This window comes from Choristoneura fumiferana, chromosome 11 (genome assembly GCF_025370935.1).
Source record: "Choristoneura fumiferana chromosome 11, NRCan_CFum_1, whole genome shotgun sequence".
NCBI lineage: Eukaryota > Metazoa > Arthropoda > Insecta > Lepidoptera > Tortricidae > Choristoneura > Choristoneura fumiferana.
The window spans coordinates 6,393,377-6,417,451 of NC_133482.1; the positions used below are offsets into that span (position 1 = coordinate 6,393,377).

The window sequence follows — 24,075 nt, forward strand, 5'->3', positions numbered from 1 at the left end:
CAGCATCGCTACCAAATCGCTACAAAACGTCGCACGTTTGTAGACGACGGCGAGGGCCCTACAAACTAACTTCGGAAAAAAATCTAGTTCCGTTCCGTTCCTTCTGAAAAAATGAGGTGGCAATGACAACACTGAACTGACTGAATACAGATGTCAACTGTCAGACTCAGACTGTCATCAAGACTGTCCGTCGCAATATCGGTCGAATAAATTAAGGCACATTCGCTTTCCATTTACAACACGAAAGCGGACGAAATTCTGAGCATACCTGATTCAATATAATAATTATAATTGATTAATTAATGAATCGTCCAAATTCCGTGTTTTGAAACATCTTATGGTATGTACTTTATTGCTATACTTGGACTGATTATTGTTGATCGGAATTTAGCAATAGCCTCTAGCCCTCTAGTCACAACATGACATTACTAGAATAAATGGGCAAGATATAGCCTCCTGAGCCCCAACTTTTTTTAACAGAATATTACTTAAGACCTGGACGTTGTTCACCAGCTTTGTTATTTTGGATTTTATTTCAAAATTCTTAAAATTCTTTATTCAATGAACAATTTGTACTTCATAAAGTACATTCGGCTGTTATTCTTAGTGTTAATTGGTCCTTTATAAAGAATGCGAGGGCTCAGGAGGATAGATTTGAACTAATTAGATAGATAATCTATTGTCTGTATTTTCTCATTACTTGTTCTAGTTTAGTGTATATTTCCACATAAGTGTTTTTACAAATATATTTTTTTGTATTTTACTAATGGGATTTCTTGTATGCTGCTCATCTCTGCTACACTCTAAAGTCAATGAAAGCATACCCTAAAAGCTTATCTGATAGAGATTATACAACATTCAGTTGTACACATAACATGTTATTGTACTTGGAATTCTTATCATGCGCATTCACTATGTTATTAGCATTTCTTTTGTCATAATAGGTATAAATGATGCTACAAATATCCTTAACTGTAGTTTGTTTTCTGTGTTAAGGAAAAATGCTTGCTCGCCATCTGTCCCGGAGTTTTTGGAATGCTCTCCGTGTGGAGACCAGGTTTCTGTCATCCGATGCCTCCAAGCCTCTGCCTGAAGTAAAGGATGGTGTTGAACCTCTTCAGGTAAATTTTAGCTAAAAACAAAAATTTTGCCTATTGCATATTGCCTAAGCATTGATCAATGTATAGATAGATTTGTTATAAAAATCCTGAAAAACACAGACAGGGCTGTTCAAAGTATGCAACCATCTGTTAATATATAGAGTATTTGAAGACATTTTGTATAGAATTGTTATTGATGATGGATGATGATGATGATGATGATGATTATTATTATTAGTTAGGATTTTGATACAAGTTTTAAGACCAGTTTTTGTGATATTTTAATCATAAAAGTCTAATGGACAATTACATTACATTATACATTAATTGCAGGCTGCAGCATTGGAAAAAGACATCTGTCTGCTGGTAGATGAGAAGGATAATATGACCGGGACGGCTACAAAGCACAAATGCCACAGAGTAGGTCCAAACGGCGACATCCTGCTCCACAGGGCTTTCAGTGTGTTCCTTTTTAACAAGAGAGGTGACATGCTGATGCAACGGAGATCAAGTCAGAAGGTATCTTACAACAAAACCTAACAATAAAAAAATTAAGGACAGTCCCATACCAGTAATACAAAATAACCTCATGCTGCGTACAGCTTGTTTGGAAAAGGGCTCGATTTTTGTAGATACAGCCATATATACCATTTTTAGGGTTCCATACCTGAAAAGGAAAAAACGAAACCCTTATAGGATCACTTTTTGTCCGTCTGTCTGTCTGTTTGTCAAGACCCTTTTTCTTGAGAACGCATGGAGATATCAAGCTGAAATTTATATCAAATACTGAGGTCTACTGTCCCTTGGAGCTGTGAAAAAATCTAACTTCTAAGCCAATGCAATCAAAAGATGCAGCCGTTTATGCTGCAAATTTCCGCTAATTTTCGAATCAAAGCCTACAGGGTACTTCCCATGAACTCAGAATCTTGAAATTTGGTATGAAGGTAGCTATTATAACACAACCAACTGGAAAAGTCTGAAAATCTTGATTTTTTATGTCTGTCTGTAAATATCAATGACCAATATAATCTGACCCCACACTGCATACTTTTTGCTTAAGAGTAGCATCACTCGGAAAAAGCGAGAAATATCTTCAAGACACGATTCCCGTTTACTTACATACCTATAAATGTGTACGGAACCCTCGGTGCGCGAGTCCGACTCGCACTTGCCCGGTTTTTTTTAAGCCGCGTATCCACTAGAGGCAGCCTCGGGCCGAGCGGCTGCCTCGCTCCGAGGCCGCGCAAGTGGAGACGCTGCCAAAGGCACGGCTCAGACTGAGGCTCCTTTGAGCACGACCAAAAAACCGACAAAATATGGCTCGGCTCGCGGTGCTCGGCCTGAGGCTGCTCTAATGGATACGCGGCTTTACATGTCTACAAACTAGTATGGAACCCTTGGTGACCAAATCCGACTTGCACTTGGCCGTTTTTTTTATGTACACCAATTTCTCTAATTTACAAAATTCTCTTTTTCTTTGAATGGGTTTATTTACTCCTGATGATGTCCAATACGATTTTTTTTTAAATCTTGTCCGGTATTTTAATTTCATACAAATTTCAAGTTTGTTGATGTTTTTAATTTATGAAAATTTATTTATCAGGTGACATACCCAGACTACTATTCAAACGCCTGCTGCAGTCATCCGTTGCTCATAGACAATGAGCCTGAGGATATCATAACCGCTGCAAGAAGGAGGCTGAACCACGAGCTAGGAATCCCTCTGGATCAGGTAATTTAAAACTAAAAATAAGGTTCTCTAGTAGCAACCACAAATGGGAAGACGCGGTGTTGGCTAACCTGTCACTAGGTGTACCAACGGCATTGCTAGAGTTGCGGGCAACCGGTTAACCAGAGGGACTATTGCGTAAAGTTTCTGGCACTCGTGATCGCAATCAAATGACAGTTTTTGTATGCGAAATCTGTCATTTGATTGCGATCGCGAGCGTCAGAAACGTTAGGCAATACGGCCTCTGGTGTCATTAATTGTGGCATTCTATGATATGGGAGGAAGTGTTTGCTCAACAGTGGATGTCTTCCAATCAAACAGTACCTAATATGATTGGGTTTCCAGGAGGGCAAAGTTGAAGCCGCGGGTACAAGCAATTTAGTAAAAAATAAATTTTATTCATAACATTTTACTAGGTAACTAGTTTTACCAAAATATATCAATGCAATCTATAAACTCTGAATATTAAAATGAACATTAAATCACAGTCATGACACGAATTTGTTACCAAGACTAGTTAATATTTTATTTACTAGATGCACGACACGAAATGGCCTTCCGCATGTTACCTATTCCTTTCTTGTGGATGGCTATCGTGATAGATATGACATCAGAAACGTTTTTGATCAGATACCGGTAATCTATTATGGTAATAAATATAATGTTAGTGTCTCCCCAAACCCATCGATGCGGAATCGGCTTTAGCAGATCATAAAACTCTTTATATCCACGCAATAAGAGAGCGAAAAAGACGTCGATCCGCTCGGCCGACGCGAAACGATGCTTACTGACGGGAAGACGTCTTTTTCGCTCTTGTTGCGTGAACATTGAAGCGTTTTTTGGTCGGATTAAGCCGATTCCGCGTCGGTCGATAGATATGAGGAGACCCTTATCTGTGTTTGTATATCTTTGGAGTCCAAAAAAAGAAATTCTATAACTTAAATGGGCCCGCTGTGCGAACTACGGTCCAAGCCTTCGCGTTCTGAGAGTAGGCTTGCTATCGGTGACGCGGTAAGCGAACCAATGCCTTTCCACCGTTATTACAGAGCCATAACGTTACGTTCGGCTTACGCTGCAGTCGACGACCTGCGGAGCGGCCATAAATCATTATGCGTAGGCTAACAAAAAGGCGGCTTTCGTACAGATCAAAGGAGTGGGTCTTCTGTACTTGTACTATAATTTATTCTGTGGTATTGTGCAGATGCCGCCTGAGATGTTCACTTTCCTGACCCGCGTGCACTACCACGACCCGGGCGACGGCGTGTGGGGCGAGCATGAGATCGACCACGTGCTCGTGCTGCAGGACGACTATAAAATCAAGCCCAACTCGGACGAGATATCAGAGTACTGCTACGTGCCTAAGAACGAGTTTAACGCGTAAGTTCTTGGCAACACTTTTCTTTTTTACTATCGCCGTTCTTGACCTGCCTGCACTACCACGACCCGGGCGACGGCGTGTGGGACGAGCATGAGATCGACCACGTGCTCGTGCTGCAGGACGAGATCAAGCCCAACGCGGACGAGAACTCAGAGTACTTCTACGTTGACACGTGCTTGGCAACACTTCTTTTTTATTTTTGCCGTTCTCGTTGGGACAGGTGGCCTAAAATCGTGATATATTACAAGTAAGAAAGCCTACCCGACAAGTAAAAAAGCAGCAGATCACTTTGTAACTATAAGTAGTACTTAACATATTTTTTTACATGTTAATGAATGACACTGCTTTGAAGTCTTTATTTAGAAATTGTCACGTATAGTCGAAACGCGTCGCAGAAATTCGCCCGAGGGTTGATTCGAATCGGTGCAGTTTCATAGCAAATGTATGGAAGGCGAATTATTTTGACTCAATTCGACTCGCCTCGGCGAATTATAATCAATATTAATCAAATTCGCTATGATTTCCTTGACAAAAGTGTGGGATGTCAACATGACAAGTCGTCATCAAATATTTCGGAGCGGCCAAGGTGATCAAAAATATCGAAACATGAACTCCAATACCTTATAACCTAAACAACAAAAAGTTGGAAAACCCCCGACTTTGTCACTTCAATGTTCAATATCTCAAAAATGGCTGAACCGATTTTGATGAAACATGTCTAAGAACCATCGCTAGAAACCCTGATTTCAAATAAAAAAACCGCATTCAAATCGGTACACTCGTTTTAGAGCTACGGTGCCACAGACAGTCGCACATAGCGGTCAAACTTATAACACCCACTGTACATGTTTCAGTTTGTTCGACTGTACATGTGCTAAGCCGTGGGTAATGTCTGGTATGTTTGATATGGAGACAATATTTATGTACTTTTGGTTTTCAGATTTATTCCAACATTGGAGGGGCCCATTACACCATGGTTCAACATGATCAAGCGACACAGACTCAAGCTATGGTGGGACAACCTACATCGCATCAAGGAACTCACCGAACCCGAGAAAATACACAAGTTCATGGAGAAGTAACCGTTTCTATGCCTGCATCTATTATTTAATTAATATTTATTATCATTTCGGCTTAACTCTAGCTAGATGTTAGATATATAACAAAGCAATAATCATAATTTATTTATTACATTTCTTTTTTTTCTTTATGTTATGGCGGCTAAAGCAGCTACTACTAGATACTACTACTAGCTCCTTACATTTGCATTTATCCTCAAATATGATGAAGCGGAAAGTGAACTTGTAATAGTTATATTTTTATATATAAATCTGTATATAATACTTCTTTGAAAATAGCTAAACAATCTGTTTTTTAACAAAAAAACTGGCTAACATTCCCTAGCTCTAGCTATATATTGCAATCCAAGTAGCATGATCCAATAGTAATAAATACATACGCTGTTTATTTAATGGCTATTAAAATAATTGATGAAGATGCAAAGTGTTATATCAGTAGTATTTCAAAGAACTATAATTAAGCTATAATTAAAACGTTTCCATTGAGATTTGCATAACACCTGATCAAACTTTTAACGCCATGTGTATGACGTTTTATTTACACCGAACTAAAGTAGGTTAGGTAGTTCAACTATGAATGGGTGCTCCAAATACATATTTTAAAATCATATCGTTTATTTTATTACATCATTCGTAGATAGGTTTGAGTAACTCATCTGAACTATTCATTTCTGATGCTGACGAAGTTAGGTAACGTATTCTTCTGGGTTTATACGTGGCGCTTACCCATTGGAGGGTGCGTGCCTGGCGAAGTTTCTTCTTTCGGTACACTTTCTTCTTTGGATAGTCTATCTGCTGAGACGGGGTATCGACTGCTGGGCGAAGTAAATACGCTTCGCACCTCACTTGGTTGGCGATGTGAAGCCCGTTTCGATATGCAGTGTGGAGGTAACGAACGGCTGTGCCTTGCAGAATCTATAAAAACCGTTTTATACGTGTGATGACAGCTGATACACATTGCGCATAAAAAAGGGATGTTTCCGAAACATGCCATTCAGGAATAAAGACATCCCGCAAACTAGCTGTACACTGTACATGTACACAATAGAAGCGCGTGTCGGCATGCACACTTCATTCGGATTTCTTGGTTTGGTTCTTAGAATACGTGTTTCCAAAGCGCGTTTTTAACACACACACACACAAATATCACGCCTGTATTCCCAAATGGGGTAGGCAGAGCACACGAAACGTTACCGCTTCGGAGCCACTTTAAAACGACAAGTATCCCCTTTTCTAGGCAACCCTTATAAGGTGGATACATAAATTAGAAAACCAATCATACCAGTTACAAAAAGCAATAGGTAAGAATTCAGTTTTTTATATAGATGTGATACAGTGCGGCAACTTTTACCAATAAGGGGATACATAAGCAAAGCTAAGCAACGACTTTAAGTCCACATGAACAATGCTTATTTGCCAAATTATTATCGGAATACCATTGCCACTATAATAAGCGCCATGACTGCATTAAATTATTATCGGAATACCATTGCCAATATAATAAGCGCCATGACTGCATTAAATTATTATCGGAATACCATTGCCACTATAATAAGCGCCATGACTGCATTAAATTATTATCGGAATACCATTGCCACTATAATAAGCGCCATGACTGCATTAAATTATTATCGGAATACCATTGCCACTATAATAAGCGCCATGACTGCATTAAATTATTATCGGATACCATTGCCACTATAATAAGCGCCATGACTGCATTAAATTATTATCGGAATACCATTGCCACTATAATAAGCGCCATGACTGCATTAAATTATTATCGGAATACCATTGCCACTATAATAAGCGCCATGACTGCATTAAATTATTATCGGAATACCATTGCCACTATAATAAGCGCCATGACTGCATTAAATTATTATCGGAATACCATTGCCACTATAATAAGCGCCATGACTGCATTAAATCGCCAAGAAACCGCCATCATTTCGTTTATCAACTTTTCTTCACACCCTGCATTCCATATTGTTAACTGTTTCTGCAAATAACAATCAAGATATTGTGAGTAAAATTCCTTAGTAAGTAGGAAAATACATAATTAAAAATACCAAATCAATTCAAAATGCAGGCATAGTTTAAACGCGTCGCCTAAGTTATCATATCAAACCGCAATCAGAATAGGAAAAGAAAGAACTACTTCGTTACATAATTTTTAAACAAATAGTGTATAAAATTACAGATGTGCAGATAAAGAAGGAGTACCTGGGCGACCGAGCTCCGCTCGGGCTAAAACTCGGTAACCAGCGTTTTCCCAGAGATAAGACCAAATTGATCGATTTTTCATCCCCGAAAACCCCTCCCTAATACCAAATTTCATCGAAATCGTACAATCATTGCTTGTTTAAATTAAAGGTATTAGATAGATAGATAGATAGATAGATCAGCATTTCATGATTGAATTATCAAGACGGATCCATATCCATACCAATATTATAAATGCGAAAATAATTCTGTCTGGCTGTGACCTCTGCACCTTAAACCGCTGAACCGATTTAGATGAAATTGGTATGAAGATAGTTTGGGATCCTAAGAAGGACATAGGTGATCATCATCAGCTAATATTGTGTATTTATCCAAAGCTCTTGAATTTGTAGATGTTAATGTTAAGATTGCGGCAGACTTATGTAGGTGGCAACCTATTTTTAGTTCAATATATTTTCTATGGCACATCATTTACAAATTATATTACTTAAAATATCGTGAGACACGATTTATAAAAGTAAAAATAGTTAAAACGCGAGTTAAACCAGTTTAATTATTACTTTTATGCATCATTTATTATCTAAATAAATGAGTGCTTTAATTAAAAAAGTAAAAAATATAAGTATGTAAAGAAGAATCTTACTTGTGGCTAGATTTTGCGTTGTATGACCTCATGTTTTGTTACTTGTTATTTAACCTTTTTCACGGCCCCGCTAATTTAGATAGGCTGGTACAAAATGAATAATAGTTTTATGTTGTTTACCTATGAGGGATTCATTTAATAACGAATAGCATTTTTAACAACTTCAATTGATTTTGAACCATATTGCAAATGTATCAAGATCGAATATTTGTGTACATTTATGTGGTTGCTATTATGTACTATGCCTGGAAAAGGGTTAAGTAACATTTCAATCAAAGTACAAATAGGCATGTATATGTGTAGAATCTTACGATAGGATCTTTCTTAAGGTACTATGTTTAGCCAACCTGATTTTATCACTGTGTTATTCCAGACGGCCAGCTATCTACATACCAAATTTCCAAATTCGTCCAGCCGTTTCGTCGTGAAGAAGCAACAAACATACCTACACAACACACACACACACCTACAAACTCTTGCTTTTCTACTATTAGTGGGACTAAATAGGCAAGGTGAAGGTACATACTCTTGGATCATACTTATAAATAGTCCCCACGTGCGTTACTCTGTGGTGGACGCACGGCCGAAGGACGTCCATGGAACAGCAACTGTACGGGACGTTGTCCCCCACAAACTTGTGGTTAGGCCTGCATAAGGAAGAAAAAGCAAGAACATTGAACAGTGTAGTGACTGTAGAGGCAGGCAACAGCTAGTAATACAACAATACAACGATGACTTAAAACAAAAACGCTGTCAGCAGATGCAGAGCACCAGCGATCGTCATGCGGCGTTTGGAAAAATCTTTGCAACATTACTTGGCTACACATAAAATTTATCCAATGGTGACAGCTGGGGATATTATATTACCATATTACTGGGACTGAGACTAAGAAAGAGGCAGGCCATATTATTAGATTTTTAGGTCGGCAACGTGTCTAAAATGTATAAAATGTTTTTTCGTCTGGTAATAACTTACCAGCAACTTACCCACTTTCTCCTTTTTCATGTACTTCAAAAAGTAAGCATATAAACTAACGTTTTTAGCAATGTATTGATGTCGCCGCTCGCTCCGGTAGTATACCAGGGTATGTAGAACCACTCTTGGTAGTTGACCCTACCGCAACAGTGGAACCGGGTTTGCAGACGATCTATGGCCACCTTTGATGGCAAGTGGCTGGCGTAACGCAGCATCGCTTTTGTTATGCCACCTTTGATTTTTGCTGGAAATTTATGTAAGTACACGTTTTAGTGGTGTAATTTTTGCGGCCTTTTTGTGTTATTAGGATAAGGATTTTGGCAGGGGCTATTAGAAGAGGTGTTGCTCAGGATTATGAAAATTAAGACAATGGCGATGCTAAATTTAGCGTGATTAAAATTCTTGTGACTTGTCTTTCCGTTGTGCTAATAAATGAATGCTAATGACGTTTAACCAAGCGGTCAAAACGCTCCAATATTTGCCCAGGGCATGATTGAAGAGTTGTAGCTGTTATAGGTACAGTCATCAGCACCAATATCTGACACAACAAGCGTGCATAAATATCTGATACTACTCTATTTCTAGGACCGGAAGGACGTGTCAGATATTTTTGCACACTCAACTGTGGCAGATATTAATGCTGGTGACGTACCTACCTCATGGCAAAGCCTCGAGGCGTGACAGTAGCGTACACAATAAAAACAAAAATAAACCGTTTAGTGCCTATGCACAACGCGCTTTTTAAACGTGACATCGACGCTCGTTTGTATCGATGCAAACGCGGTACGCACGCGAGTTGTATGGCTGCTCTATGAAAAGAAAAACGCGCGTCGGTGGCGCGTTTAAAAAAACGCGGTGTGCAAAGGCTCTTAAAAAGACAGTTTACCTCTTATAATAGTAGATTGCAGACCAGAATAGAACATGATCGCCAAGAAAATTATAACGATGATTATGAGAGCCCAGATGTAATAAAAGAGACCATTTGTCACGTTGTATTCTCTCTTAGGCAACCCAGCTTTGAAAAGCTGGTACAGTCCATACAGCTGGAAAAACTATTTATTAGTTAAGTGCCAATGCTCATCACTCAACAAATTTATTTAAGCAGATAAATAAGTCATCCTCATCACATTCCCCTAGCTAGGTACTCATTAGCTCGTTAGACAGCGATACTGGTTAATCTGGATGTGTTAACTATTGCAATCCTCAGGCTCATAGTGAACTCATGGCTTGGGGAATCACAATTAAAATAAACTAGGACACACAAATAATATGGAGCTTCACTAATAGTGTATGTGGGTAGGTATATGCTATGTAATGTACCTATGCAAGGCATGGTTAATTAGAACTGGGTTGTGTTATGATTCAGCCCTTCTAATCACGACACGAGGAGATGCCATTGTCTCAGACAAATATCTCTACTGATATGATTATTATAAATTTTAGCATACTTCTATAATAACCGCTAGTACAGCTCCACACGTAATTATGACTGGAATGGCATTGCCATCCGGCCAACACACAAGGTCTAACAATGTGCCCTCCTCGCTACGTATGGCTTCGGAGGTGTTAACTAGCCAAATCAAATAGAAAATTACTATCGGCATGCAAGCCATTAGCAACATCCGAATGTTATTAAAAGATGCCCAAGTTAAGTACGTAGGGGTAATAAGTTTGCTCGACATCTCAGTTTGTATTTTATGTAGTATCTTCTAAGTAGTCTGTGATTTTTAAGGTAATCCAAAGAAAATGACAACAAACAATACATTAAAAGCTGATAGGTACTTATACTCTTTGGTGAATTCACAGAAATATAAGCAGATGCAATCAGAAAAAGGTTGCATTGAAAACTGTGAAGAAGATAATGCGTTGCGCGGCATTACCAAAGACTTGAACAGCTCAAGTATTTTTGACAGTGCCAGATGACAGTTCTCTTTGTTTTTGACATTGACATTTGAAGAAAATAGTGGAAATATTTTATTCGTATGACTTGAATATCGTGAGAATATTTTTTTGTTTTTAGTTCCTTTCGTTAATTATGAATGAACACGTTTCAGTGAAACTATGGGTGATAAAGTTTTGCCTAAAAATTATTTATCCGAAGTATAATTCATACACATTCCTCGTGTTCCTTGCAATAAAATTTAGACTTTCTTATCACAAAAGAGTCTTGGCTCAAAAGGGCATAGACATGTTCAGATTGAGGACTGTTCCACCACACGTTAAATGGCACCTTCTGAAGCCAAATTTAGAAGTAAATCTACCCGTTCTGCAACATAAATGTCTGGTTATATCTAAAGAACAATTTATTCAATTAAGTGCTGAAAATCTGTTTTTTATTGACAATGGTGTCTTGTGGCTTGCGCTGAAATTAACCACAGATATTAAATCGAAATACAAGGAGAAGCAAAGTTCTGAAAATAAGGATAGCATACCAGATAGATACAATTTAGATTTTTTAACATCTGAATTACACAAGAAGTTATGGACTGATAAAAAATCGAGCAGCCTAGAATATGTAAGAATAGTACCTGTAGTTGGATCGAAGCTAGTACAAAATGATGTGGCCATGGCATCAGAAAATGAATTGTACAACATACTCTCATCTTTTGGATTAATTAATTGCAAAGAAGTTACCGTTTCATTTCATACCATACCATCATTACAATATGCACCAAGCATTGCAGAAAACGCAGAAGTAAGTCTCATTGTGAATGAGTATGATCTATCTAATGAATTTATCAAGGAAGTATTGAGTAACCACTTTGAAATTCCAAAACTAGTGAGTTTGAATGATGTATTTAGCATAGAACTTACCCAAGACATCACAAACAAGTATCATTGTAAATACTTGGACTTGGTTCAAACAAGTGGAAAACTATATTTCAAATGTAGGAAAGTCAATGGGCGCAGAGACTCCGATATAAAACAACATAATGAAAACATAATTCAGTCATTTTTCATAGTGAGAGGAGTAACACAATTAAATTTAGGGGAAAATATTCATGCTACTAAACCAAGAGATGAGTTCTTCAAACCACAGCTGACAAATGAAAATATGCAAGTGCTACAGCTGTGCCCGACTGGACTACGGCAGAAATTTGATCAAATACAGGAAACAATTATTCCTTTTATTACTGGAGAAATAAGTAAGTTATTATAAATGGTTACACTAAAGATAATATTTGTATGATGCCACATTAGTTTTTGGTCTGATTCTTTACCAAAGTCAAAGTCAATTCATAACAACAAGGCCTACCACCGGTTCGGAAAAACCTCCGTTGAGAAGAATCCGGCAAGAAACTCAACGAGATCCACCAGTATCCATTAACACAAGGACTCCTACCTAGCAGAGGATCCAAATCTCTCTCTTCTATACAATAAAATCTTTTTGTTGTAATAACTGCATGCTGCAGTAATACCCAATTAATTATTTAAAACAGTAGTAATTTTTGCCATTTCGATTTTCAGATGATTTATCTACATCTTTATCAAACCCTATCATACCAATGCTGCTCCTCACTGGACCAACAGGTTCTGGAAAACATCAGCTTGTTAAAATGTTGGCTAAATGTAATGGTAAGTAGATAAAAAATTCAAACTTGACTACAATTTTTTTTGCTACTAAAAAGAAGTAAAACAATTTGCATCTGTTGTTTATCCAAAAATCCTTTTACAAAATAAACAAAGGTAATGTTTCAATAATAAGTAAAAGATAGCTAAAGATAATTAATTTACCATTTTTCTAATGCTGATAAAAATGTTAGACTCATGCAAGTACACAAGTACATTTAACTAATTTTGCTTTTGTTGCTGCAAAACATTTGACTAAAGTCATGAATGCCTTGCTTGTTACCCAATTGCAAAGAAGGAGGGTTATTATACATTTGGACCCTAAGCCAAGACTGTCATTTCCAGGTCTCAATTGCCTACCTATTGACTGCAATTCCCTTCAGAGTTCTACAGCTAAACAAACAGAAAGTAAAATCAACTTGGCAGTGCAGAAAGCAAAGGGTGCATCCCCTGTCATTGTTTCACTGGACAATTTTGAGGTAATATGATTTAAAAAATACTAGTTCTTTACTTCAGGCCTGCTGACCCTTATAATTATTAGTACTTACATTAACATAACTTTTTTAATACATTTTATTTCAGTACATATGTTGAACTTATGTAATTAAATATCTAAATAATGGGTAACCCCTAAGATGCCCCAAAAGAGCCCCTAAGATGCTAGTATCTATATATAAGCATGAAGTCTATGTATGATTCATGGCAATGACTAATAATATATTTTATAAAAAAATTACAGGTTTTTGCTGTGGACCCTGAAAACAATGAAGACTGCAGAGTAATGGAATACTTCATGAATACAATAATAGATCTCTTCCAAAATTACACAAAGCATCCAATCATATTCATAGCGGTCTCAGAAAAAGTTGATTTAAAGCCAAACATAATCAGAATGTTTTTGGAAAAGTTTCATATGTCCAGGTTAAATGTTCAACAAAGATATGAAATGTTGGCTTGGTATGCTTCAGTCATGCAGTTGAGTATTGATGGACAGCAAAATTCAACAAATACTATGTCCAAAGATGAAGAAAGTCTTCCTAAAAATACCAAAGATGTTTTGCAAAGGGTTGCAGCTAAAACAGAGACGTTTTTGTGTGGTGACATCGACACGTTAGTCCATTTTGCGATGAGGGAATCCTATTTGAAGCAACACAACAGTTATATTCATCTACCTTTCGAGGATCCGGATTTGCGTCTTCTTCAAGAAGAACACTTTAATTGTGCCTTAGGTATTACTCTTTTTAAAATTTCAAAATATAGGGACAATGCAAAAAAGGTAGTTAATCGGCGGACATGCCATGCGGTGTTTCATTCTGCCAACTGAATCATGCATACTACATAGTACCTTAGGTCATTTTTAAAGCCACAGCCAGTCAATAGGCCATTCGGTGAGCATCTTTTTTTTATACATATAGAGGTACTTTTCCAGTTACCTATCAACAGTTACAAAAGGTGGAACCAATTTCACTGGTCATTTGGAAAATTATGGACATGTATAAAAATGTAATGATTTACTTTGCTTACAGAATCAATAAGATCTCTCCAAAGTCACCACTTAGATTCTCCTAAAATACCTAAAGTCCACTGGGAAGATATCGGCGGATTGGATAAACTGAAGACAGAACTACTAAAGACTATAGAATTTCCAATCAAGTACCCACATCTGTTTAAAAACTCTAGTCTCAAACGTTCAGGTAACATTAACATGAAAATATTTTCGACAACAATATACCATTTCATAATCACTATTTACGAGTAATTTTTCACGGGAAACTCAAAGCTTTGGCGCCCATTTGAGTTGACCATTGACATTATCACTCGCAAGTGAGTTTTTTTTTTTGCTTTAGTATGTATTCTATAATGTAGGCAGGTACCATAAAATAAGGTCTTCAAATAGTACCACGAGGTTTCTTAACACATTTTTAGTTCAAATGTTTTTGTGAAATTATTAGTTTCGAAAACCGACAATTGTATTTTTTCCTTCACTTGTATTTTTAGGTATTTTACTGTACGGCCCTCCTGGTTGCGGCAAGACGTTAGTCGCCAAGGCAGTCAGCACCGAACTGAATGTCAGCTTTATGAGCGTGAAAGGACCAGAACTGCTCAACATGTATATTGGGCAGTCCGAAGAGAATGTCAGAAAAGGTAATTGCCGTATCAATTGTGTTACGTTTTGACTGTCCTGTTTAAGTTCTCTGTTCTTTGAATTTGTGTTAGGTCCCGCCAATTTACCCACGGTTCTACAAAACTAATCATAGTTGTTCTATGAAGGATTAATCCGAAGGCGGATAATTTGAAGCGAGTATCTTTGTATGATTGATATAAGCACCATGCCTGAAAAAGTTTTAAGTTTATTATGAAAACAAAAATAAATAAAACTAAGCTGACTCTTGAGCTCATGGTCATATTTAATAGAAGAAGCTCTAACTATAAAGATTGGCATGAAAATCACAGCATCTCATTATTTTTGTCTTTTTCACTAGCTATTCTGTCTAAGTGTTTAATACTGGTAAGCTTGCCTTTTCAGACAACGTGCATCGATCAATGATCAAGAATATTCCAGGATATTTATAATTCTGAAAAAATATTGTTATAATAGCGAAATCTCACCAATAGGTGAGCAATAGCTTACCTGGTAATTTTGTCTCCATGTAACTACAGTTGAACCATATTTGATTCCTGACCCACTGTAGAACGTTCTCACAGTAAGTGTCACAATGAATTCTCTTGTCAATGTCTAGTAATGCAATATCACTATGACTTTTTCTACAAAAAGGTTCCACAGTGGGTCACTATTCAGTTGGTTCGATAGTACCTGTTTTCTGTATCGATTACTATTTGTGGTGTACAATAAAGAGTCATTGTACTGTATCTCCGTTTTTTCCAGTGTTCGAATCGGCGCGTGCGTCGTCCCCGTGCATAGTGTTCTTGGACGAGCTGGACGCGTTGGCGCCGCGGCGGGGCGCCGCCGGTGACTCGGGCGGCGCCAGCGACCGCGTGGTCAGCCAGCTCCTGGCCGAGCTGGACGGCGTCACCAGCGAGGAAGGTATTCATCATTTAAAAAAGCACGAAACAAATGTATAGATCGATTCACAAGAGCTGGATTGAACGAAAGTAATGTCACTTAGACATTATTGTTGGAAAATGACAGATGCATGAAATTTTCGTATTTGTGTGAACTGTAATAAATAGGAAACACAGATACTTTCATTCACTCATATAATCCATTCGTTCCAGCTCTTGTGAATCGACCTGTACGTATAGTTAGATAGTGCCACGAGAGTTGAAGTACAAAAAAATACAAACATTGGAACATAGAACCTCCTCCTTTTTTGAAGTCGGTTAAAAATAACTGATTGCACAAAAGGAGAATGAATGAAATGAATGAGTAAATGTCAAAATCCTGCTGTCATTATACGACATGTTGTAGCTGTGTGTGTAATCAGTCACTTAACTCTCGTGGCACTATCTATACAGATGTAGTGCGTAATGGTTTTCCATCGGCAAAAGTCAGATCTGAATTGAAATAAGGCGGCACCCGAAGTGTCCCTCAATTATTGTATAAAATGAGTGACATTTTCATATCCATTAATATGGTACTTTATGGGTACTGAAGCTAATTGAGAGAGCACGAGCACGAAAATTTCCGATCAAATACGATGGACAACCATTATTCACTAAATACGTCATTATTTACGTAAATGAAACGCCTAGAAGCCCTATGCCTTCTTGATAAAGTGATTGGACGTAATGACGCTTTATTAAGCTTAGGTCCCTCTTTTACATAGCCGCTTTTAAAAAAGTGACCAGAGCCACACTCGCACTATTGATGGCTTTCCGTGAGAGAGTAAGCAAGCGTTTGCCTATCCTACTCTACATGCACAAGTATCCGAAGGAAACGACTCTATACTTTTTTATCTGGTACCCTCCAGTATCTTTAAAAGAACGGTCGATCTACTACTTCTTTGTAAATATTGGTCATGATGACTTTATAATAATATCCGCATACATATACTACGCCGAATCTGCAGATCTCGTGGTCATAATGGGAACAACCTTAACGATCTACTGGCGCAGTCGCGCGTGTCATAATGGGCGCAACGAACCGGCCGGATCTACTGGAGCAGTCGCTGCTGCGGCCGGGCCGTCTCGACAAGCTCGTATACGTCGGTCCTTATTGCGGCGTCGAGGAGAAAACTAGGGTGCTCAAAGCGCTATGTAGAAGGTAAGTACGTGCAAGGTGCTCTTGGCGACTTCAGTCGTGCGTAGTCGTGTCGTGGTCGGACCGTTTTATTTTGTTTTATTGATAGAAAGAAAGGCCTTCCTTTCTTTCTATCAATTACTCCTTATCCTTATAAGGAGTAAGCGATCACCACCATCCACGTTAAAGCAACTCCATAAGGATTGCTACTCCGTTGCCCGCCTTTAAGGGAATTAGATACTCTTTTCTCGAAGTCTTTGATATCATAGGTGGGTGAATTCTATAGTTCTGACCGCTAGGTTAAACGTCATTACCATCCCACGTTATTAGCACAATGAACAGACAAGTTGCAAGAATTTTTATCACGCTAAATGTAGCATTGGTGTATTGTTTAGTTTTTATCATTTAATCCTGAGCATTAGCTCTTTTAATAATACTTATATAGTTACCGAAACGGTAATGAGGAAAAAACGCCGCAAAAATGCTGAATATTTACCCAGGGCATTAATATCTGCCACAGCAGAGCGTGTGAAAATATCGGACACGTCGAAATAAAGTCGTATCAGATATTTATGGACGCTTTGCTCTGTCATATATTGGTGCTTCGGAAATCGAAGTTCGTATCGTACCGTCTCACAGACGCTATATTATATACGAGAGTGAGAGGGATGGTACGATACGAACTTCGATTTTCGAATTTCGTAGTAGCCCTTGAAGACTGTAGTATGGAACATCGCTGATGGGAGTCGATTCTACAATTTCACTAATTAAAATTTTCGTTAGTACAAGGAATTTCTTAACCGACTACAATTTTGATTGTCCTACGTTTGTCGTTCACGCAGCTACAATCTGCGGGGCGAGGTGAGTCTGCCGGACGTGGCGGCGGCGCTCCCGGCCAGCTGCACGGGCGCAGACCTGCTGCACGTGGTGTCGACCGCGCGCGCCGCTGCCGTGAGGGCTCTGGTGCGCAAGCTGGACAGCGGTGAGTGCCCGGGCCCGCCAACGGACGCGGTACACGACCTAATAAATATCCTTAGAAAAAGTTGGTATTCTGTACATTCTAATTTGTCGCTGCAACTCCCCGTGGGTACACTTTATTTTTCTCAAACAAACTACTCAACTCACTAAAATTAAGAAACTACCTTGACATTTTTGTTTATTTACTGTTTTTGAATAAAATCATGACATGGTGAATTTAAAAGGAAAACTCTCACAGCTTATATTCATATTCATATTCATTTATTCGCTTTAAGTGTGTGTGGCTTAGTAGGCTTTAAAAATAAAAGAGTGATATAGTCGATCAAAACTTAATATTTAATATTTTGCTGCATATTATTGCGGCCCTTACACTGCGCATTGGTTTTTAATATTTTTTTTGGTTCACAGGTTTAGTGAAAGAGAGCGAGCTAAGTCCTGACTCAATAGTGCTAGGGGTGTCGGAGCTGTGGGAAGGCGTGGACACCTTCCGGCCGTCCGTCACCGACGACGAGCTAGCGTATTACGAGTCCTTACAGTCGCAGATGTGAATCATGCCTTAAATTTACTATTTGCATGGTGATAATGTGGAAAAATTTCAGGGAAATTTTATGTAGAGTCGCCAACAAATATTTCGGAGCGGCCAAGGTGATCAAAAATGTCGAATCATGAAATCTTCTAATACTTTAATAATAGAGTGCATGTTCCGATATATTGACTACCTTGGCCGCTACGAAATATCTGATGGCGACTGTACACTGCAGGTACAGCTGTAATGGCTGTAGGGAAATTGAAGTTGTAGATCGAACGAAGGTGTGTTAGTGTTAGGTTGCGAAGTAAATAGTACATTGTGTCTTAAGGGCGGTAAATAAGGAATTACGAACGAGAGTCTATTAGAATTCTATCTATTTGATGAGTCGATGTTCGTAATTCTAGTACCGCCCGTGCGACATCCAATGTTTTTCATCACATTTGCGAGTAAAACTGTATATTTGTAAAAGAAAAACTAATATTTTTTCAAAAATCGTCGATACCGCTGATTGCGCTGTTGGCAGCGCCAGCTTCCCCCCCCCCCAGAGCATGTGCATGGCGTGCGTGTGCAGCGCGCACGGAGCAGCAGCACGCCATGCAGTAACAAACTCATTTACCGACCTTGGGCTTCATTCACGACATGAAAATTAGCACGGAAAATGACTCATTTACCGACCACGGGTTTCATGACAAGCACATTAAGGTCGAGGGTTTTATTTGGGGGGTTGCAACCAAGGTAGCCTGCATGTTATGACACTGTTTACGAGCAAGTGTGATGAAAAATGATTTGTCTACCTCGGCGCTAAAAATCTGTTAACTTAGCCCACTTTACTAGGTTTCTTCTGCGCCTTAACGTATAACTATCGTTGCTATCGAGATAATGTATGCAGTGTGATGTTTAATACATACAATATCATGGTTGTAGGAGTACACTGGATAACGACGAAAATTATGCACCCATGATGGGATAGATTAGTTATTAATTGTATTATGATTATAGATTACCTTAGCTATGAATTATATGTACATTAACCTGCCTATTATTTTATATGCAAAGTGCTTAAACCCAAAGGTAAAATATGGTTATTTGTTATAAATAACATGTAAAAAATAGTGTATATCATTTAATTTGTATGGTACATTGTAAATACAGTTTTATTTGTTGGGTTTGTTGAAGTTTTACTATTTTCAACTTGTGTAAAAAATTAATCCTTGAGGCCACCAAAGCCAAGCAAAGAGGTATAGCGATGAGCAAAGAAGACGAGTTGTGGGGTTTCCATTCCTCACACAGTTCTACCATATAGGTACTGTAGTGGACGGACGGTCCACTAGCCTAATAATATACTATTATATTAAGAAAAACACTTCTTTATGATCTTTTCGTATGTATTTCAAATCAACATGCTACGTTGGCAGCTCGGATACAAGTCTTCTGTTTAACACCCTTGCGTCCGTTCCATATTATTATTCAAAAGTGGAACTATGCTGCCAGCATCGAACCAACGGACACAAGAGGTTAGTACAATACCTACTCGCCGATCTAGATCTCATTTTTGCCTTTTTAACCCTAGCCTATGCTGCGTATCAATGGACAGATACGACAAAAAACCGGCCGAGAGCGTGTCGGACACGTCCAAGATAGGGTTCCGTAGCCATTACGACAAAATCAAGTAATGTTTTTCTAAGGATTTCGTATTGTGTACGGTATCTACCAAGTTCAGGAAGGTGCATTTTATCCATTAGGCTGTCTGTTATTCAATCTTAAACTACTTATCATCCCGAATTTTTTCAAATTTTTACACCCTGATTTAAATTTTTGAGGGATATAGATCATATCATGATGATAAAGCTACATGGTATTTTTTTTTTCGTGTAGCGGGTTCAATTCCCGGTTCAACCATGTAATTATTTAAAAATCTATGAATGCAGTTTAAATTGTTTTTAAATTAAAATAATGTCTTCTTTCAGTAAAACGTTCCATGTTCAATATTTAAGGTACTTTCCCTCCATGTGGCATAGCCGTGGACGTTCCGTATAAAATACGAAATCCTTAGAAAAATATTACTTAATTTTTTCGTAATGGCTACGGAACCCTATTTTGGGCGTGTGTGACACGCTCTTGACGGGTTTTTTCGTACCCTTAGTTGCTACATGCGTTTTACGGTTTTTTTTTTTATATTCGTTAACTTCGGCAGACGACTCAGTTCATTCATATGAACTACCTGATAATTAATTTTTCGCGAAATTGAAAAAATAATTTAGTTTTTCGAAAAAAAAACCTTTTTTCTTGCATAAATATGAGCTTCACGTTCATTGTTTTTTTTTAAATAAAAAACTTCATTTGACCTGTAGATTTGTCCCCTTAAAGTTAACGGATATCAAAAATAACACTGTAAATCCGTGCACTAGCATCTAATAGTCTCGGAGCAAAGCCGCGGACGGACAGACAGACAGACATTGCGGAATTATAAAGGTTTCGTTTTTGTCATTTTGGCTACGGAACCCTAAAAAAGTAGAAATTATTATGATGGCGCCACTTTCTTCGTAACTTACATTTTTGTAGTAAAATGTTTATATATGGCAACAAAAAAATACACTAAAAATCTGAGGGGCTACTATGAAACTCGAAAGTCGAAGTTCGTATCGCACCGTCTCTTTCACTCGCGTAAGCATCAGCGGGACGGCTGACGGCAACATACGAAGTTCGAGATTTGCATTTGCACTTCAGTATTGTGCCTGATAGGGCCTGATAATGTGTGCCTAACCTAAATTAGATTAATACCAATAAATATTAAATTATTATTATTTTAATTTCAACAAAAAAATATAAAATTATGGATTTTTTGCTATTCTTATGATTTTTTCGGTTTACTAATGATTCGGCGAAAATTATTTAGCAAATTATTAACTCCCAAACTATTTATCCCATATTTTTATTTAGGCGAAATGTTATTTCCCAACTCAACGTTTCGCACTGATATCATTTCCCAACTAATGATTCGATAAATTATTATTATGCAAATTATTACCTGGATTTTTTTAAGATGTCATTTATGTTTTCGTCAAATGTATTGATTGTCATACCTTAATTAGCAACTTATTGAATGGCATCCAACCTACTTTTCTAGTGTCATTTATCCTGGCTGCTATAAAAAAAACCTAACATCGAAGGCTAAGGCGGGAGCTACGCTCCGCTTCGCTCCCGCCTTAGCCTTCTGAACCTAAACTATCCAAGTCGCTTCTGTTCCGAACCGTCTTGCTCGCTCGCTTCGCTCGCTCGCACAAATCAAATTGAAGTATAGCTTTGCAATGTAAAAAATTGCCCAAAATTTGACAATTGTTATTTGCCTAAGCCAATCATTTGCTACATAATTATTTGCTACATAAATGTGTGATGAAGTAAAATTTTGCAATGTAAAAATGTTGCGAAATAAAAAAAATGCGAAGTAAAGTTATGCCAAATATTAGTTTGCCAAATGAAACTTTGGCGAAAGGTTGGTTGCTAAGTGAAATTTGGCGAAACATATTTCGCCGAAAAGGCAGTACACCGATTTTTTCTTAATTGTATGATTTGTTTTCTTGACATGATATTATTTCACCTTGCATTTATTTTATGGACGTACATTTTGATTAGCGCTTCTACATTACGTTTCTCTAACTTATTACATTAAAATCTTTAAAACACCGTTAAAATCGGTTTTTAATATCATCCCACCACTACAGATAGTGTAGCAACACCAAGCGACGTCCATCTTTCTTTCCGGTTTCCAAGATGGTGAGTATTCAGTGCGGGGGCTCAAAAAATTTGGAATAAAATAATTTAAAATGATAAACGCAATAGAAATGCATCTTTTAAAGTGACTTTTAATTAAAATAATTAGGTTTTGGAGAGTTACTTAAAATTTGTGAAAATGGAAGTGTTCTCACGTAAACCTCGTGGCGATCTCGCTTGTCAACAATATTTTTGTGATTTTAGCCGCCCAAGAAGGACGCAAAATCCTCGGCCAAGCAGCCGCAAAAGACACAGAAGAAGAAGGAGGGATCAGGTGGCGGTAAAGCCAAGAAGAAGGTAAGCTAGTTGTAAGTTGAATAAAGTGAGGTTATGTCCATGTCACTTGTAATTTTCACTCTTTATACTTTTCAATATAACTTTAAGGGAAATTTGCTATTTAAATTTAATATACCAGATGATTACACACATTATCTTGAATTTCAGTGAGAGTAAATACTGATATATTGAGGCTGATGGTATAAAATGTTTTTTAACCAAGGCTTTTCTATTCGAACCCTTGCATCTTATTCATGTCATTGCTTTTTGGCTTGCAGAAGTGGTCCAAAGGAAAAGTCCGTGACAAGTTGAACAACCAAGTTCTGTTCGACAAGGCCACCTATGAAAAGCTATACAAGGAAGTGCCCCAGTACAAGCTGATCACACCCGCCGTGGTCTCCGAAAGGCTAAAGGTCCGAGGCTCCCTCGCGAGACGAGCTCTCGTTGAGCTTAGGGAAAAAGGTAAGTGTTTTGTGGTATTTTTAAGAGTAATGTTTTAGAGTAAAGTTAAATCCATTAAGTTACGTCGAACAACAACTAGAGCTGTGTGACCTAGGCGGTGTGCAGTATAAAAATCCACCCTTAGGATTGCTTTGTTTTCCTAGCCTTGTTCAGTGCATCTTATTTATTTGTGGAATTTTCCTTGCTCAATGGTTAGATGCCTCATGTAGCTCTGATAGCCTGGGTCAGCTATGCTCAACCTGAGGCCTGTCAAACTTCTATCAGTGGTCCTCTTGCTATAAATTGTATATTGATTTCAACTACTTGTGACTTTTAATGTTATTGACATTCAATACTGCGGCCCATTGTACTATTGCTACAACATATTTGTGGGTTGAGTATGGTTGAGAACTTATGCCATTGCATGGAAATCACTGATGAAATTAAAACTATGTACATATTTTTCTGTTTATATCGGTACCTTTAATCAATTTACTGTCATTTGGTGCAAATGGAAAATGGATGACTAAATTATACCACAGAATAAGTAATAGTACAAGTACAGAAGCTTCACGGCCATACAAAAGTGATGTTTAGGCATAAGAATCTTGCCTTCTGTACTTGTACTAGTATTACTTATTCTGTGGTATAATTTTGAGTTGTCCATTTTCCATTTGTACCACATGACAGTAAATCCTTTAATCAAGCAATTTGTGTAACAACTATTATGTATTTATTTAGTTACGTTGGAGATCACCAATATGGCTCCAACCAGTTTGATCATATTTGCTGTGTGGTGGTTTTGAGGATTAACAATTCATTTAGTTTGGCCTTATCTCTGGGAAAAGGAGTTAAACCTCCAATGCTAAAAGAGGAGGGGTTATATAATTATAAGTTTGATGCCAATGCCTGTCAGTGGCATCATAGCTCTCAAATGGATGCACCAATTTTGATGTTTTTTTTATGTGAAAGTGAGTTTCCTTGTGGTGGTTTTTAGCTATGTTTGATAAGAATCAGTTCAGCCATTATTGAGATATTGAACTTTTATATGTTGGTTAACTAATTAGAATTTTGGCCCTAGCAAAGCTCGGTCACCCAAGTATTTGGAATTTTATGAGACAGTTTAGACTAGAATGCAGATTTTTTTCACTAACTTTTGCAAAAGTGAAACCATGTTG

At 37.8% G+C, this 24,075-nt stretch overlaps 4 protein-coding genes across 4 annotated transcripts; 3 read left to right on the plus strand and 1 right to left on the minus strand.

Moving 5' to 3' along the window:
• The first annotated feature begins 154 nt into the window (after positions 1 to 154).
• On the plus strand, positions 155 to 5,894 carry Idi (Isopentenyl-diphosphate delta isomerase). Its single transcript, XM_074094225.1, has 6 exons — positions 155 to 340; positions 997 to 1,121; positions 1,434 to 1,619; positions 2,704 to 2,832; positions 4,031 to 4,206; positions 5,148 to 5,894. Exons 2-6 carry the CDS (start codon positions 1,002 to 1,004, stop codon positions 5,287 to 5,289), a joined length of 753 nt encoding a protein of 250 aa, XP_073950326.1. The 5' UTR covers positions 155 to 340; positions 997 to 1,001; the 3' UTR covers positions 5,290 to 5,894.
• Positions 5,889 to 10,901, minus strand: LOC141432585 (RDS/peripherin-like protein xRDS35). The gene is made up of 6 exons (XM_074094224.1): positions 10,580 to 10,901; positions 10,018 to 10,174; positions 9,192 to 9,375; positions 8,682 to 8,802; positions 7,181 to 7,288; positions 5,889 to 6,201 (listed from the first exon to the last, which is right to left on the minus strand). Exons 1-6 carry the CDS (start codon positions 10,811 to 10,813, stop codon positions 5,914 to 5,916), a joined length of 1,092 nt encoding a protein of 363 aa, XP_073950325.1. The 5' UTR covers positions 10,814 to 10,901; the 3' UTR covers positions 5,889 to 5,913.
• Positions 10,902 to 11,069: 168 nt separating this feature from the next.
• On the plus strand, positions 11,070 to 19,577 carry Pex6 (peroxisomal biogenesis factor 6). The gene is made up of 10 exons (XM_074094226.1): positions 11,070 to 12,277; positions 12,600 to 12,707; positions 13,047 to 13,180; positions 13,441 to 13,930; positions 14,228 to 14,395; positions 14,700 to 14,846; positions 15,589 to 15,747; positions 16,779 to 16,926; positions 17,745 to 17,884; positions 18,289 to 19,577. Exons 1-10 carry the CDS (start codon positions 11,167 to 11,169, stop codon positions 18,426 to 18,428), a joined length of 2,745 nt encoding a protein of 914 aa, XP_073950327.1. The 5' UTR covers positions 11,070 to 11,166; the 3' UTR covers positions 18,429 to 19,577.
• Positions 19,578 to 22,092: 2,515 nt separating this feature from the next.
• Positions 22,093 to 22,918, plus strand: RpS25 (ribosomal protein S25; the record flags this gene model as incomplete). The annotated part of the gene is given in 3 exon segments (XM_074093872.1): positions 22,093 to 22,183; positions 22,385 to 22,477; positions 22,735 to 22,918. Coding segments are annotated over 3 exon segments (280 nt in total), but the record flags the coding sequence as incomplete, so codon positions are not given.
• Between the last annotated feature and the right edge of the window lie 1,157 nt (positions 22,919 to 24,075).